At 41.0% G+C, this 17620-nt stretch overlaps 1 protein-coding gene across 3 annotated transcripts in view; it reads left to right on the forward strand.

Annotated features, from left to right (window-relative positions):
- The window catches only part of FSTL4 (follistatin like 4), a 556321-nt gene that overhangs the window by 35357 nt on the left and 503344 nt on the right, over positions 1 to 17620 (forward strand). For all 3 annotated transcript variants that reach the window (XM_048488274.1, XM_048488276.1, XM_048488275.1), the window contains exon 3: positions 10770 to 10803. In XM_048488274.1, coding sequence (XP_048344231.1) covers positions 10770 to 10803 — 34 coding nt within the window. The remainder of the gene's footprint in view (positions 1 to 10769; positions 10804 to 17620) is intronic.

Below are 17620 nucleotides of genomic sequence, written 5' to 3' on the forward strand. Positions count from 1 at the left end.
TTCCTGGGTTTAACCCCCCTTACACGTCCGAAGCTCCGCCCCGTTTGTGGTTTTTAAAGTGTTTTTTTCAGTTGTTGGCCTGCAGGGGGCGTGATTTTTAAGCTAGCAGCACCACAGTTTCAGAGATTTTTTGGGAGACTCTCCTGATGATACCACCCAGGTTTGGTGAGGTTTGGTTCAGGGGGTCTGAAGTTATGGACTCCCAAAGGGGGTGCCCCATCCCCCATTGTTTCCAATTGAGCTAATAGAAGATGGGGGCTACACCTTTGAGGATCCATAACTTTGGACCCCCTGAACCAAACTTCACCAAACCTGGGTGGTATCATCAGAAGAGTTTCCTAAAGATACCCTGAAAGTTTGGTGCTGCTATCTTAACAATTGCACCCCTGACAGCAGCCCCCCCCAAAAAAATTTCTCCATATTCTCCTTTTAAATCCTTCAGCATGGATTTAAAGGGGGAATCTGAGGTCCCCAGTTTAAACATTGAAAGTGATGCTGTTTTAGGGTGTGGGATAAGCCACCCCAAAACAGCATCACTTTCAATGTTGACCTGTCTTGACGGCCCAGATTGTCCCTTTAAGGTGGATCGATCGATCGATCGATCGATCTATCGATCTATCCAGTCTAATAGATCCTATCGATCTATCGATCTATCGATCTATCTATCTATCTATCTATCTATCTATCTATCTATCTATCTATCTATCTATCTATCTATCCTATGTCTATCCTATCTATCCTATCTATCTATCTATAAGCGCCCTCCCCAAAATTTAAAGGAGAATCTGGGCTCCCTAGTTTAAAACACCATTGAAAGTGATGCTGTTGTTTGGTGGGTGGATTCCAGAGTCCACGAAATTATTGGCAGCCCATGGGGGAGAGCCGCATAAAACTCAGATTACACGCAGGCTCCATTTTCCCTAGGTACACCTCTGCTGCCCGGAGAGGGAGACAGGAAAGGGACTTCCTAATACCAGCTAGGAGGTTCAGCCAGTGGGGAGGGGCAGAGAACAGGGGCAAGTCTCTGCCATCCCTGGCCTCAGAGCTGCTTTTATAAACACTAGAGGGCCAGGAGGGTGGGGCTTGGGAGAGGTGACCATGCCCCCCCAGAACGGTCGGATCCATGGCCCCACCCTCGAAGAGCCTCCCCATTAAAGGGAATTGCCACCCCTCGTCCCTGGTATGGACTGAAGGAGTTCTAAGAAAACTGACTTGCCCAAGGTTTTATGTAAAGAAGTGGGGAATTTAATCCAATCCTAGAGTCTACCACTTTTTTATGTCCTCCGAAAGGAAATTCATACAAAAGGGATCATCAAAGCCACACCCCTGAGGGAGGGACCCATTATTTCAGGCTCAATACACCACTTCTGAAACCCATATCTAATTCCTTGGATTACATTCATTTTGTATGCTGGATGGACTCATATTTAAAAAGAGACACAGGAGGAATTTCATTAATGGAAATAGAAGATGTACACTGTCCAGTTTATGCAGTTTTGTTTACTTTGGATGTTGGAACCCTCTACTCTAACATGCCTCATGATGAAGCAAGATCTATATTAAGTAATTTATAGGACAAAAGAAATGACCTATACCCTCCTTATTTTTGATTGAATTAATTGACATCATTATTTTTAAAAATTATTTTAGGTTTGGGGATCAATATTTTTATCAAATAAGGGAGGTTGCTATGGGGTCACCAGCAGTTTCTGGGATTACAAATCTATTTGTGGAAGATTTTCAGTTCCAGAGATTCAGGAAAATTGCAGTGGAACCTGCTGGGGGCAGCTAGCAGCCCTGCTCTAGTTTGAGCCACAGCTCTCAAAACCCCATTCAGAGGGGAAGCTAAATCCAGCTGTGGGAATGGCACACAGCCATTCTGTAGGATTTGCCCTCTCCAGGGCACTTATCCTGGCAGAGGGGCAATTCCTCTGGCATGTGGGTGCCACAGCCCTCCCTAGTGCTGGACACAGTCCAGCATCCCAGGACCCCTGCCTCATTGGCAACATAGTGGAGGCAGGCCAGGGGTGGGGCCGGGGGATGAGCCAATGTTAGTTGGCTCCCTCCTGGCCATTTCACTCTTTATGCTGGTGGCCACGTTGAGACATAAGCTTCTGCCTTTTTGGATGGCATAGAGTCCTGGCCAACCCCAATAGGGGCTTCTTGGTGGCGGGGAGGTTTTCACACTTTTGAAGCCTCCCCATGCTGCTAGGAAGCCCCTTTGGGAGTGGCGGGACAGTGCAGACAGCTGTCTGGACTCATGAATGGGGCTGCCTGTCTCTTGCTGCCTGCTTCCATAGTAAGTATGAGTGTTTCATGGAAAAGAAAAAAAATATGTTTGGTGGGAATTACTTTTTAAATGGAAGTGCACAATATGAACTCACACAGATGGCTGAACTGACTAATGTGTATTCACTCAGTATGAATAATACACAGAAGTTCTGTATTTGTGTATGCTGTAATAATTTTTTTACAGTAACACAACACATGGCTACTAATTAGGATTGCGAGCTCTGGATTGTGAATTTCCTAGAAATTTCAGGGGCATAGTCTGGGGAAAATGGGGTTTAGGGAGAAGAGAACCTCAGTAAGGTATAATGCCATAGAGTCCATCTTCTAAAGCAGCCATTTTCTCCAGGTGGACTGATCTTTGTAAACTGAAGATCAGCTATAATTTGGGGGGCTCTGCAGGCACCACCTGGAGGCTGGCAAACCTGCTAACAGACTTATATGGAGACTTCAGGATTAACAACAAGACTTGCACTGTCACTAACACTAAATGGAAGAGGGAGAAAGCTCATAAAGTAGCTAGATAGCAACACTTTCACACTGAGAAATAGCAAAGAATCACTTTCCTGGCAGCATGTTAATCATACTGTGGATATGAAGATCACCAGACCCAATAAATGCAGTCTCCTGTGAACAGTGCTAGCACAGGGAAAATAACTGGGAAAGGGAGAAATTGCTTATGTGGAACAAGGAATGCCCTCCTGAAGGCAGTAATGATTGGTGGAAACACTGTGGAAAGAAACACAATTTTTTAAAATCTTACCAGAGAGTGTTGGGCTAGTATCTTGGAGAATCAAGTTCAAATCTGTACTCTGCCTTGGAAACTTGCTGGGTGACCCTGGGCCAGACAAATAGTCTCAGCCTATTTGAGTTATTGTTAGGATAAAAGGAATAAAAAGAAGTGAAAGGAGAACAATGCAAGTCAGTGTAAGACAGAATAAAATTGGGGTATAAATTATGTAAATAAATAAATTATGAAACAAATATGAATAATGCTGTGTTTTGATAATGATAGACAAATGAGGATTTGCTATTCCTATTTTGCCATTGTTTTATTAAGAAAAGCAAAATACCTGAGTATCATGATGTATTGCAGATGCACTTGAGCATTCTTATAGCTTAAGCACAAAAACCTCTGTTCTTTGCACTGATAAGTTCAAAGTGTTGGTAGATCTAACTATCAGCTTAAAGAAATAGTTAAAATCATGTACTATAGAAAGTAGGCATAATTGAAATACAAAGGTCCATGATGAAAGAAATAGTCTTCCTTTCAGAAATGTTTTTCTGCTTGGGAACTTCTCCAGAGAGAAATGATAGTCTAGGAGGAAAACACATGCAGCTGTCATTAGTCCACAGAAAGGAACAAAATGTTTCCTGCTTTTGAACATGAATTTAGCTTATTTACTTGTGAATTATAGCAAACTGTGGGAGCCAGCCTCAGGAGCTTGTCACAGTATGTCCCTGTGATATTTCAAATATTTCTGAGGCAGAAAGCGGAGTAACAAGGCCCTTTGCTGCAGAATCAATTTGTGCTTCTCTTGGAGCCCAGGGCACTTTAACATGAGAGATGGTCAGATTTCATAGAAATGTTTCTCATGAAGTGTCTCCAAATGCACTTCACATTGAATGGCTGTGTAGCGTTCTTACTGCTCTGACATGAGAATAGAAAGTCAGTCAGTCCTATTCACTGGAAATGCTAAAGGAAAAGGAAAAAAAAGATTTGGTAAAATATATTCCAAGGCCCATTAAGAATATATGTCTCTCAGTCCACACATTATGTCTATTTGACTTAGTCTGAAGCCATCCACTCCCTACGCTGCCTTTTTTTGCTGTCCAAAGGTGGAATTCCCTGGGCAACTTTCTTACTCATTTTGGCAGGGGTAAATCAATTGACCATAGCCATTCTTTATTAATCATGTGGAAGCATGAGGCCAAGCAGAGGTCTTGATCCTGGACCAGCTAATTACAGGCAGAGACTCCCTGTGGAGTAGGGATGCCCCATCCAGAGCTTAAGCTCCATTGTAGTAGATTTAATCATCTGCCCAGGAGTTAGGACCTCCCTGACCCAGCCTCCTGCACCCAGCCCGATGCAGGCAGAGGGAGCCTCACTTATTTGCAGGCAGTAGCCAGGCTCCTGTGATGTCACTGCTTCCAAAGGAAACTCACCTCTCAGCCTCCCTTCCAGCTTGACATACCCAGGTCAATAAGTTTTTTTCAGGTTTTACAGAGAGGTAAAATTGGAGTGCCTAGATGAGATTAAACAGGTCAGCTTATACAGAGTCATCTCCTTTGGTACCTCATAGTGCAGGGGTAGGGAACCTGCGGCTTCTCCAGATGTTCAGGAACTACTTAATTCCCATCAACCTGCCTCTGTCAGCATGTGAGGTGGCCCATGCTGGTAGAAACTTGATAGAGTATGTGTTCCTGAACATCCTGGAAAGGGAGTTCAAATGTCATAGTGTCATGTTGTGGGGAGAGGAAAGAAGTGTGATTATAAAAAGCAGATCTCATATAGGAAAGAAAGGTGAGGCATAAATCCAAACTCTTTTTCTGGGGCCAGTAATTTTTACCAACAAAAAGTTGTTAACAACTAGTATTTTTTTATCCTGTCTATCTATCTACTCCTTAGATCATCTCATTTATAATATCCAACCCATAGGTAGAATGATAGAGGCATACTTCCAACATGCATGTGACAATACATCCTATTTAGTAAAGATATCCATAACAAGTCCTAGTTAAAGTAGGAATGCTGTGAATTTTGCTACGAATGTGTTAGACAGTTCATCATATAGAAAGGTATCAATCAGAAATGAGTTGATCATCCAGCCTGTTTGATCTGTGCACTAGAACAGCCTGAAAATGCACAGAACGAGGTTTGCATCAAGGTTTCATATGAGATTTATAGATGTAGCAAAATACTACCAAATTCCAAACTGATTGCTGATTGAAGCACTCTCATTGGCATCACTAAGAAGTACCTAGATGGGCAGAATAGGCAGCTACCAGGCCAAGAGGGATGGGTGAGGAGAAAGGGACTAGTAGCCCTAATTGTGGATAGCCTTAGATGGGCAGGATTTAGTGCCTGCCGGGCTGGGCCTTTGAACTATTCCCTCCAAACTCCTTAGGTGCCAGGGGATGGGGGGATGGTGTTTGAAAACAACCATCCCAAAGCCCCCAAGTGCTTTCTATGGTGCTTTAGCTCACCCTGGAGCACCTTAAACAGCCAGCTCTTTTCTTTGATGGCTGGGAGCAATGCAGGTCTCCAGGCAGTGAACAGCAGGCACCTCTCTGTTTGCTTGGCTGCCTTGAAAAGAGGCTGGAGACCTACACACTTCTTAACCACCTTGCTTGTATGAGCCGATGCACATCCCGCCAACACCCCATGTGACAGGGAGAATGGCCCTCATCACATGACTCAGGCCTACCAAGCCCCATCATGTGATCCCGCCAGAGTGCACGCACACACACTATTGGGACCTGGGGCTTTCATTGCCCTGCCTTCCGCTGCAACAGTGGCCCAGGGAAAGTTTGGGGCTGTGTTTTTTAACCTCTTTAACTATCTGCCTTATCTATTTTACATGCCTAAAACTTTTTTAAAAATCTATTTATGCCACTGTTGCCAAACCAACCCACAGTGGGTTGGGAGAGCCCCATTTTCCAGCTCTATCCTTCTTGCCAACACTTGGGATGCCTAGCAGTGCAGTGTCAGGATGCAGAGTCCATTCTCTGCATTGGCTAGTGAACCCACAAGACCAGACAATGTTGTCTGGTCTTGCCCTGCCCCATATCTGCCTTGAAAAATTCCTGTCTTATACCTTCTGAAGGGATTAAGGTAAAACAATGCCTTCTGCTGTGGAAAGCATTCCCATCTCCAGCTCTGCTCTATTGACCTTATTGAAGACAAAGAACTTGCTAATGTATTTGCTCCAAGCTGTATTTGTTCCTGCCAGCTCAACTCTAATACTGATTTCTTCCTCTGACTAACTTCACTGCAAAGACCACCTTATTTACATTGTCAGCAGCAGGAGCAGCAGTGGCGTAGAAGGTTAAGAGCTCATGTATCTAATCTGGAGGAACCGGGTTTGATTCCCAGTTCTGCCTCCTGAGCTGTAGAGGCTTATCTGGGGAATTCAGATTAGCCTGTACACTCCCACACATGCCAGCTGGGTGACCTTGGGCTAGTCACAGCTCTTCTGAGCTCTCTCAGCCCCGCCCACCTCACAGGTTGTTTGTTGTGAGGGGGGAAGGGAAAGGAGATTGTAAGCCCCTTTGAGTCTCCTGCAGGAGAGAAAGGGGGGTTATAAATCCAAACTCCTCTTCTTCTTCTTCTTCTTCTTCTTCTTCTTCTTCTTCTTCTTCTTCTTCTTCTTCTTCTTCTTCTTCTTCTTCTTCTTCTTCTTCTTCTTCTTCTTCTTCTTCTTCTACATTGTTTTACAGCTGTAATTTAATCAGCTACCTTCCCCTTTTTTGGCATTCCCAGTTTTATCTCTCTCTCTTGTTTTATATCTCTCTCTTGTCTCTCCTCGGAAAGGCAAGACTCCCCTTTGTCCTGGGTGATTCTCTTTGCATCACCAAAGGGCTCATTTCTCCCCATGAAATAGCCTCCATCCCAGCACTAAGCACCCAGTACTTCTGAGTTTGCCTTTGGGTTCAGCTGTGCTGCATTCTATCTGCTTTCTTCCCTCCTCTCCTTGGAGCCCAGGTGGGCCTTGAACTCTTGGACCTAAAGCCACTTCAGTATTATCCCTAAAAATATCCAAATTCCCTCCATCTGTCTTCAAATCTATCCCCTCAACACTGCTTATATTTTAGAACTGTGTGTTTTGCTGCTTTGATTACTGCATGCTTGCATTTTTATTATTTTCCTTTCAATAAAAAATGTTAAGCTTTATCTCATTCTTTTGTGGATTTTTTGCAAGAGCAAATCTCCTTAATACTGTGTACAGGCTACCCATCATTGTACTGACCTGCTTGTTCTCTTCTGGTCTTGCGTATTGTTTCTTTCTTAGAAGGGCATTTTAATTAATTAATTAATGTTTATTTACAAAATTCATATCCTACATTTCTGCTCACGTAACCCCCATGCCCAGAATGGGTTGAACCAGTAAGGGGGTGGAGACTCAGAGCAGCAGAAAGGCTGCAGAGCTCTTTGGAGGAGACAAGGCTACCAGACTCAGATCTTGATTTCTATAAGCCCTTAACACCTTGTTAAGGTAAACTTCAATATTGTTGGGAACTACTGGGAAGGTAGTTGTTTATTTTTGCTATGTTGTAAATGTCTTGGGAGTTTTATTGTTTCCAGGGGTTTCTTTTGTAGTTTGTAATGGGTAGAGGAGTTCTCCCTAGGAAACCTTCATCATGTTGCATCCTGATCATCAAGCCCTTGGAGTCTTCAGGAGCCAACCCACTTGCAAAGAAGAATTGGACTTGGCAGTATCAGTAGACTGTAACTAGAAGGGACTTGAAATTGCAACCCTGAACAGGACCTTGAATTTAGTAATGTTAAATGTTGATGTTTAATGTTATTTGTAAAGAGAGTAAACTGTTTTGTTTTAAATTTTGGTTCTTTTACCTGGCTCTTCCAAGTACTGCCCCCACAGGAGACCCACAAGCTAGAGGTTTACAAATTTGTGGGTTTCTGCATGGGGGCAGAACCTGGAAAGGAGATTACAAAGAATCAATTTAAACAAAACAGTTACCTCTTCACAAATAACATTTAAAACATCAACATTTAACATTGACCCTGATCAAGGTCCTATTCAGGTTGCATTTCAAAAGAATCACTTCCAGTTATCTGAATCTACTGAATACCAGAGTCCAATTCTTCTTTGCAAGTGGGTTGGCTCCTGAAGACTCCAAGGCTTGATGAACAGGATGCAACATGATGAAGGTTTCCAGGAGAACTCTCACCCATTACAACCACAAAAAAACCTTAGCTAAGTCGTTAAGGGCTTATGGGAAATCAAGGTCTGATCTGGCTGCCTTGTCTTCTATTCAAACCTAGCTCTGTTCATGCCTTTCTGCCCTCTGATTCTGCACTAGTTCAACCATTCTGAGCATGTTACCCTCCCAGGGTCATCAAGGCAGCTAATAATTTTTTTAAATGCAATGAAATAATATTGAAATGCAATGAAATGCATTCATTGCATGCAATGAAAATGCAATGAAATAATGCAATGAAACTTATTTAAAATCCACCCTTCACAAAAACACAGATCATTAAAAACACTTGTAAAATACAGATGAACATGTAAAAATAACAAATAGAACATTGGGGTCAGGAAGGAAATGCCAAATGATGCACAAAGTCTGCACTGGTTGGAAACTGAAGGAAACAAATAGATTTTCCTGAGGACAGGTTTTTATCACATGCTTAGATGGTCTTATGCAAGTCACTAGTCATTTCCCCACTTTAAAAAATAATGTTGAACCAAACCGCGCTCCTTTGAATCGGTGCTTTTGAGCGCGAGATCTGACTCCCCACTGCAGCTTGTCCTTGTAGTAAACCTCACGGCAGCTGCGAGCTTCATGACATGCAGCATTTCCCACACCCGTGCATTCTGTGGTCATTGGCAGGGCGCTTCTCTGTTCCGATGGGCTGGAGCGCCAGTTTGTGGATGGAACTTGGCTTTAAAAAAACCCTGAAATTGTTGACTAAACATCGACACACACAGTTGTCATTGCAAATTGAACCAATGCCTTTTTTCCTTTTTTTTAAAAAAAGGTTTTTGATTGGCTGTTGTGCTGCAGTGTGAAAATTTGCAGAACACGGAAGTCCCCGCTTTCCTTTCTCCTCCATTTCATGAGATGAATGTTCTGAATGAACAATGAATGTTCTGAATGAACAATGAATGTTCTGAATGAACAATGAAAATAAGCTGTGTCTGCGTGCGCTCGAAGCGACATACAGGCAAATGATTTCCTGGTTTTAAAAATGGGAAAATCAAACCCGCAGTGACCCCCAGCTTCCCCACTGCCTCGCTCTCCCCCGCGGTCGCCACAGGGTTTTCAGAAAGGTTGCGCGACCATCCAGGGGGAGAAATGACGCGCACTGAGAGGACAGAGAGCAGCAGAGTCGGGGTTGCTGCCACTTAGGTAGTGGGGAATGTATCAGGCCCCCAGTTTATTTGCCGCAACTACCGCGCAACAAGAGGTGAGTGCGGAAACGACCACTGTTGTCTCAGCCATCATCCTCTATCTGAAACATGAAGATGATGATAATGGCCTACTTTGCAGGGTTATTGTATGCACAAACAGAATCAATGGAAAGAATCTGGAATAGTTCATGTGTAAGAATTCTTTTAATCCATTAGCCCTCATTGTGCTACTACACAATAATAATCAGTTCTTCCAAAATATTCCTTATGTTTGTGGAAGGGACTCTTCTCCGTGCAATCAAATGTTGCATTCTAAACAGAAGCCACACTTCAGCATTAATCAAGAATTGGTAATACAAAGTGGCCATTCTTGTTTTTTTTTTTAGCTTGACAGCTGGAGGCAGTCTTTCATAACAGCAAAAAAAAGCCATTTGTGCAGAGACGCTGTCAAACTGTATCATGGTTCATCTTAGTATTGAACTGCTTGTGTACTGTGCAGCTGCTCACGTGAAATAAAACCAGGCAGTAGTTCTATAAGATAATGCTGCCATGTAAAAAATATTTTGAAATGTTTTAATGATGGCAATTTACACCTGATATAACTACAGCTACATTCTTTTGGAAAAGCATCAGGCAGTTAATCTCTTTTGAACAGTGCTTCTCAAAGGAGCAGGTGACAAGAACTTTAGTATAAATAACAATTATATGTTTTAAATTCAGTTAGACTGCCTTAATAAGGGCACTAATAGATGCTAAAAGTGTGGGCTGATGGAAAAAGGTTGCACATGTTGTTAGTCAAATAGCATTCAAAATGATTTGTAGATCATGAAAAGATTTGGCAAAGTGAATTAAAATCCTGCAACAACATCCCCACATCAAAACACATGCCATTGTTAAATTATATTTTTAGTTGCAGTAATATGGAACCATAAAATTACTCCCAGGAAATAAGCCCTATTTATAAGCATCTACTTGAAAGCTTCTGCACAAAATTATATTTTTGTCAAGCAGTTTTGTTCCTGAATTCCTCTGGAATTATTATGTACTGATATAATTTTTTTTAAAATTAACCTTCTCTGTATTATTGGAGAAATTACATATCTTCAAATGCAATGTCAGGAAGTTCTTCCTAATGCTTAGGTGGAATCTCTTCTCCATATTAAACATACACAGCTCCTTAAATCTCTCCTCATAGGGCATGGATTCCAGATCTTTTACCATTTTGGTAAATGGTAAATGGCTCCTCTGGACCCATTTCAGCTTGTCAGTATCTTTCTTGAAGTGATGTTTTATATATATCCAAAGTTTGAGCAATATGCATATGGGGAATGGGTATCAGATACCTTTCTAAATATTAAATATGTATCATTTTTCTTACAGGGATCCAGAAGCTTTGATGTCACAAGAAGAAAAGGTAAGTGAGCAGCAGTTTTTTTTCCCTCTGTAAATTTGTAACCATTGAGTAATATTCTCATACGTTGTTTCAGAAAAAATGATCTTCCAAGGTTTAAATAGGCTTCTTCTTTCAAATGCTGAATGCTTACTAAGTAAGCGAAGTAAAATATAGAAAAACATATCAGTTTTAAATGTTCTCCAGATGTTTGCCTGAAACAATAGCTTTTCGTTAGAGTATTTGCTGTGTTGGGTTGTTTTCATGGATGAAACTTTATACTGTATTGGTTTTTAACAAATAGACTTCATTTGGGAAATAGACTTCATATAACTTCATTACTATAGATATTTGTGGAACTTATATAAAAAGTGTAACATTTATGATGGTTGGTATTTGGTTAACTCTCTTGTCCCCACCAACACACACCTTTTCCACACCATGCCTCTAATCTAAATAAAGATCTCCTTGGAGAAGTCCTTGGAGGAACTTATTTAGAGGAAAAAATAATTTGTAAAGCTACTCACAGGTCTGTTATCAAGTCTGTTATCAAGTCTAGTTTGGAAGTGACAGCATAAACTCTGATGTTCATTTGTTCAGTGCTTCTGTATAGAGATTTTCTGTTACGATGATCTGACATATTAATTAATTTAACTTTATCCAACTGTAATGTTTCCAGCTTTTAAAATGGAAAGCAAATTTCAACAACTAAGAAGAAATCTTGATCCAAGTAACTTGCAAAGATTTCTCTAGTAGGTTTGTTTTACAATATTGTGGTGTGCAGAAAGATCCTATAACAGGCATCTTGGTTTCATCTTGGTTTCATAGTTTAATTGAAAGTGGTTTAACAAAGAGAGGTGCTGGACTAGAGAAACTTTATGGGAAATGAGATTTGTTTGTAAATGTTGCCTGTAAAGATGCTAGACTAGTTACAAAAGAAACATGATTATAGTTGGCATGTTTGGCTTATGTTACCAAATCCCCTTTGTATTTTCCCTCTTGCTCCAAGACTTGATAAAAACAGAGAGGATTATATATTAGAACATGCTGTATGTTGTAATCATAACCAGTGTCTATCTGAACCCTGTTGCAGTGAAGAACTATTCACTTCATTTCTCTTTCCCTTTCACTGGAGAGAGGGAAGCCAACAGAACAAGTAAAGAAAGCAGCTGTTTTAATTCAGCATTTGTCAATTGCCTCTCAAATTGAAACCAAAAAACTTATTGGCAAACTATCCCAGACAGTTGTGTGATTGCTTTGTGATTGATGACTGTCTAAAGACTCGAAGAAGCCGTGAGGTGCTGACTAATAGCAACCATCTTTAAAACATATATACATCCCTGCAAGCATGTGGTTGAAGCCAGTAGACTGAAACGTAGCGAGGGAAAAGTGAACAGGTGACAGACAATAGAAACAATAACTGGTAACAACATACGGTTGGTTGTACGCAAATTGTCATGGACCAAATTGGAACAATATGTTCATGAATCTGTAAAGGTGAATATCCTTAGATTTTTCTGTTCCATTATTAATTGGCAGCTGGCTTGAGCTGTTCTTTATTAATCGGCAGCTGGCTGAAGATCAGCCATCAAAGATCTTCTGTTTACTGCTTAACTTATGGTTTTGTTTAGCAGATGTTTTCTGGAATGTCTAATCAATCTCTGTACAAATGTGAAGTGGAAAACTGTTCTTCATTAAACAGATTGCTACAATTCCCAGTACTGTTTACAAAGCATTTTGAATTAGGCTGTAAAACATCAGGGAGACATACTTCCTTGTAATTAAAGGGTACCATGTGGGCATGTATGCTGCTATTGTATGTCCACTGCAATTGGTTCAAATAAGAGAGAAGGCAGACAGCTATGACTCGTTAAAACAGGATTGTATTGAACTCCAAAAAAATCACTCTTTTAATATTGCTTTGCTATACATAGTCCAGCAAGCAGATCAACAGTGTGTTGCCAAAGTTACTCAAGTTTGTCAGTGCAGCATCTTCCCCCACCTCCTGATCATACACCTTTTTTTAAATGAGGCTGCCTTTAATCTGTGGAAGATTAGGATTGGTGTTGTAGGCATTGCCACCTTCAAATCTATACGTGCAGTATAGCTGCTTAGTATAGCCATCCTTGCCCATGAAGCACACATTTATTATTTGTGTTCTGTTGTGGTCTCTTGTCAACTTGTTTTTGCAGATTTTCTTACCATTTCAAGTCTACCTTAATAAACCTGAAGCTGTAAGTGTGCTGTGATGATAAATGCATAGTCTTTTCCATACTCACATACGGAAATAAGGGCATGTATAAGGGCATGTTTGCTCAAAGTGCACTGTATAATTTATTTTAAACCAAAATATTAATGCTTAACTATCTATAGATTTCTCTGGTTAGCCAACCTTCCAAAGTGATGGAAGTATAGTGTTTTTTTAATTGTGAATGTTCTACTCAAAAAAAGGCTCACATATTTCCTATATAATTAAAGTCCACTCAAGTAAAGCAGTATCTCAATTCCTGTACAGTTCACAAATCCATTTATGCAAAGACTTCCATCCCTTGGGATCAGTTCTGTCTACATTTCCTAGATGTGTATTTGGTGTTCTTCATTGTGCACCAAATTAAATTCCTAAAATAGAATCAGGACATGTGCCATTTGAAGTTCATAGCTATTTTATGCTATATGTTTTTAGCTCACACTAAACCTTAATTCATTTGAATCAACTCCCTTAATTCTCTCTGATAGCTTCTGATCAGGTTGGGTAGATGTGGTTGAGAATAAAATTTTATTTATTTTATTTATTTTTTATTTCTTGGATTTTTATACCGCCCCATCCCTGAAGGGCTCTGGGCGGTGTACAACATAAAATCCATACAGCATCAGATAAAATTCAACTTCTTAACTTCTCCCCCATAGCAATATGCCATCTTGGATTATCGAGTGCTAGAGAAACACTTAAACAACTGATCAGGAATACAGCTCTTTAGACTGATAGAGCTCAGGCACACCTCTACCCAGTGGTGGGATTCAAATAATTTAACAACCGGTTCTGGTGGTGGAATTCAAATAATTTAACAACTGGTTGTTTACAAGCACCATTTACCAACCGGTTCTGCTGATGTGGTGCAAACCTGCTGAATCCCCCCACTGCCTCTACCCAAGAATTGTAGGGAAATCACAGGCAAAAAATTGTGACAGTGAACTACCTTGAGACTTCAGAATCCCCCAAATACTGAAGAGCTTTCACCTAGTCCATTTGAACTGCCAGCTCTCAGCAATGCATCTGTGTTCCAGTCAATTGAATGCAGCCAAAACTGTGGAACATATTGTATTGTCTATTTTATAAGGACACCTGTTCCACATATTTCACCCCTTCTCTATCTAAGGGTCCAGAAAGATCTGGGAAATTCTACACATATTTCCTCCTTGTAAATCACTCCCGTGAGACTGCCTCTAAAGTGGCCAAATTCTGTGCTGAGACTGGGTCCATTATAAAGCAGATATTCCAAACATTTTAATAATTTTAATGTATAATTAATTAGAACACAATAAGGTTATGAATTTTAATTTCTGTATATTAATTTTGTATGTAAGTTGAGCAATTAAATTGATATTGACTGATCTTTTGGTCATAATAATTGTTGATTGAATGAAACTGTGAATAGCCATTGGGTTGGTTCTGTGTGGGCAGTTATGCTATCCTTATGCAATGAATTTGGAAAGAACTAATAACTGAAAGGAGCAGAAACACTGAAATATCCCCTCCAGTATTCACAGTTGCACTTGTCCTATTCTGTTAAATCATGCCTGCTTTCATAAAACACTTTTTCCAATACCATTTGTCAAAGCAAGCATCCTGAATTGTAGACAGCCGCACAAATACTAGATGTGAAGAGATTCTTCAGTGCCAACCTGAACTATGTCTATCTGTAATCAAAGTGCATTTGGAGATTTACAAGCAGTGGCACTGAAGTCAAGAACAGAATGTTATCAAGCTTGGTAAATAGATAGCTGGTCACAGAGAATATCCAAGAGGATTTGTTAAACTAGAGAAGGCATTTTTTTCTGTGCTTGCGGAAGATCCTGCCAGTGTCAGCCCTCAGAAATTTCCATACCAGGAGTTCCATTATAATAGGGCTATAATATATTATACAGTACTATTATAATATATATTATAATGCCTTCTATTATAATAGGACATTACAATAGGACTATTATAATAGGACATTATAATAGGACTACTTTAAAAAAGGAAGAGGAAAAGAAACAAGTGGTCAGTTCTTGGGTGACAAAGATCTGAAGTGTTCAGTGTATTGTCAAAGGCTTTCACGGCCAGATTCAATTGGTTCTGGTGGGTTTTCCGGGCTGTGTGGCTGTAGTCTGGTGGATCTTGCTCCTAACGTCTCACCTGAATCTGTGGCTGGTATCTTCAGAGGTGTATCACAGAGGGAAGTCACAGGCCTCATCAGACTTCATCCTCCCTCAGCTCAACCCCACACGTCATGGGTGGGGCCATGGGACGCAGAAGTCTGATGAGGCATGGAGCTTCCTCAGACTTCATCCTCCCAGCCTTGGCCCTGGGGTGATGTGGCAGAAGTCTGACAAGGATCCCTCATCAGACTTCGTCCTCCATTGGCCCCACCCACATCATCAAAGAGGATGACATTGGCGGGGCTGGGGATGGCCGAAGTCTGATGAGGCTCCATGCCTCGTCAGACTTCTGCCTCCCTCGGCCCAACTTTCTGGTCACATGTTGGGCTGATTTTGCGCCCCCTACGTGACGGGAATGGTTGCACCCGGGGACATAGGGTATATAATGTACCCCATGTGCCTAGGCAGATACACCTCTGATGATCTCTTTGTTGATTTCCCATTCATACACAAAGTCTGTGTACACTGTAAAATTAATATACATAGCTTTAGAGCAGCTCTGTGGATCCAAATTCATTTCCCTTCCATTCTGTATGCATCCAGTCTCTCCAGGCTGAACATCTACAAAGGGTTTAAGACTACTATTTCAAATGCCCCAAACTAAAAGATAATTGAGACAAACCTTTCCTGTATTGTGCCACTTCAAACTGACTGTGTGTGGGAATCATCCAATTAAACACCTTCCACATTACAAAGTTGCCAAATCTTTGTTGGGAGATTCCTGAAGAGCTGAAGTGGAGCCTGGGGATAGTGGAGTTTAGGGAGGGGAGGGTACTCCCCCACCCTCCCCCACCCTCCCCTACAATCTTCCATTCAAAGCTTCCATTTCTTATTGGGGAAGTGATCTGTGTAGTTTAGAGATCATTTGTAATTCTCAAAGACTCCAGACTCCACCTACAGGTTGGGAACCCTGTTCATATAACACTTACTACTTTCACAGAAAAATTTAGACATGGGGAGAAAGATTAGCAAAGGATTCTCTATAAGACTGATTATTTTCTTTGTAGGATTTTAAAATGGAAATATCCTGATATGTACCTGTCTCTTACTACATTCTTGAATAGTACAATTAATGTATCATTGTACTGTGTGTCCTGCGTGTTGTTGACCAGTAGTTTAAACCCTGCAGAAAACCAAGTGTGTCTGCATTGTAAAAATACCCATGTGGGAGTTGGAAAGAAAAAAAATATATGTTGCATTTATTCTTTCTAAACCCTTTCCCTCCTTTTAAATCAGGATTCTAATAAAGATTCAAAATTTCTGCTTGCATTACATTTATTTCCCATATTTTTGATATCTTCTACAGTCCAGAAATACATAAGTCATTGAGTTTCCTTTTTTAATAAAATAATTACCAGTTAATTGTTCCAACTCATAACCATGCTGCTCATTTCTACTATCCAGGGGGTGTATTAGAAAGAGGAAGATTTTAAGTTGTGTGGTCATTAACCTTTTAATAAAACCATCCTTTTACCAAATATAGTTGCTTTTGTGGTGGTGCTTCATACGGCACTACAATGGATTAGAGAGGAAGGCAGTTTTCAAACATGAAAGCAAAACAAATTTGTCTCCATCAAATGCCACTCATCCAGCTAATTCATTATTACATCCTTAATGACTTGTTCCACGTAGTTAGGAACCAACCTTGCAAAGTTCTTGGAAGTCTGCAGGAGGCTCTGAATTGCTGTTCTTCGCTCCTGCTATCCTTGTGCAAAAGACTACTTTTGACATCTTGAAAGATGCATGAATAATTGCACTAAGCTCAACAGATCTGAATTCTCAGTCTTCAACACTGGGCGGTACTTATCTGGAAATTGCAACACTGTCATTGTCAATGAATCTACAGAATCTGGCTTAGAGACTTCAGCCACTATTATTCATTTGTTTTCAAGCAGCTCACAGTCATCCATTCAAAAAATTGGTGTCAAATGATGATGTTTTAAGCCAGTCAGCCAAGAAATGATCAAGGCAGTTTTTCCTTCTCTGCTTATCTGTCTTAACATGAACAAATGAGATGTATCTTGAGCTTGATAAGCAGATGAATAAGACCAAAATGTGTTGCTAGGGAAAACTGGCGAAAGTCTTTTTTAAAAATAGTGATTCCTGCCTAGGAATTAAGAGGTTGCAGTGTATTTGTCACAGTTAGGTGGATTCCACACGGGCGTTTTTACCGTCCCTGGGGCCCACGATGAGGCAGCACCATGCTTCCTCCTGCCCCCTGTTTTCCTGCCTTGCTCAATGAGTGATGCTTTTGGGAAACAGTGTTTCCCTGCTGGCGCCGTGCAAATGGCACTGGCTTTTCGGTGCCTCCATTTCCCCCCACAAAAACCAGCAGGGAGAGGAGGTAAGTGTGGGGAAACAAAATGGAGCCACAGAGGTGGCCATGGCTGCTCAGGGGCTACTTGCACCTCAGTGGGAA

The sequence above is a fragment of the Sphaerodactylus townsendi genome, linkage group LG03 (assembly GCF_021028975.2).
Source record: "Sphaerodactylus townsendi isolate TG3544 linkage group LG03, MPM_Stown_v2.3, whole genome shotgun sequence".
In the NCBI taxonomy this organism is placed as follows: Eukaryota; Metazoa; Chordata; class Lepidosauria; order Squamata; family Sphaerodactylidae; genus Sphaerodactylus; species Sphaerodactylus townsendi.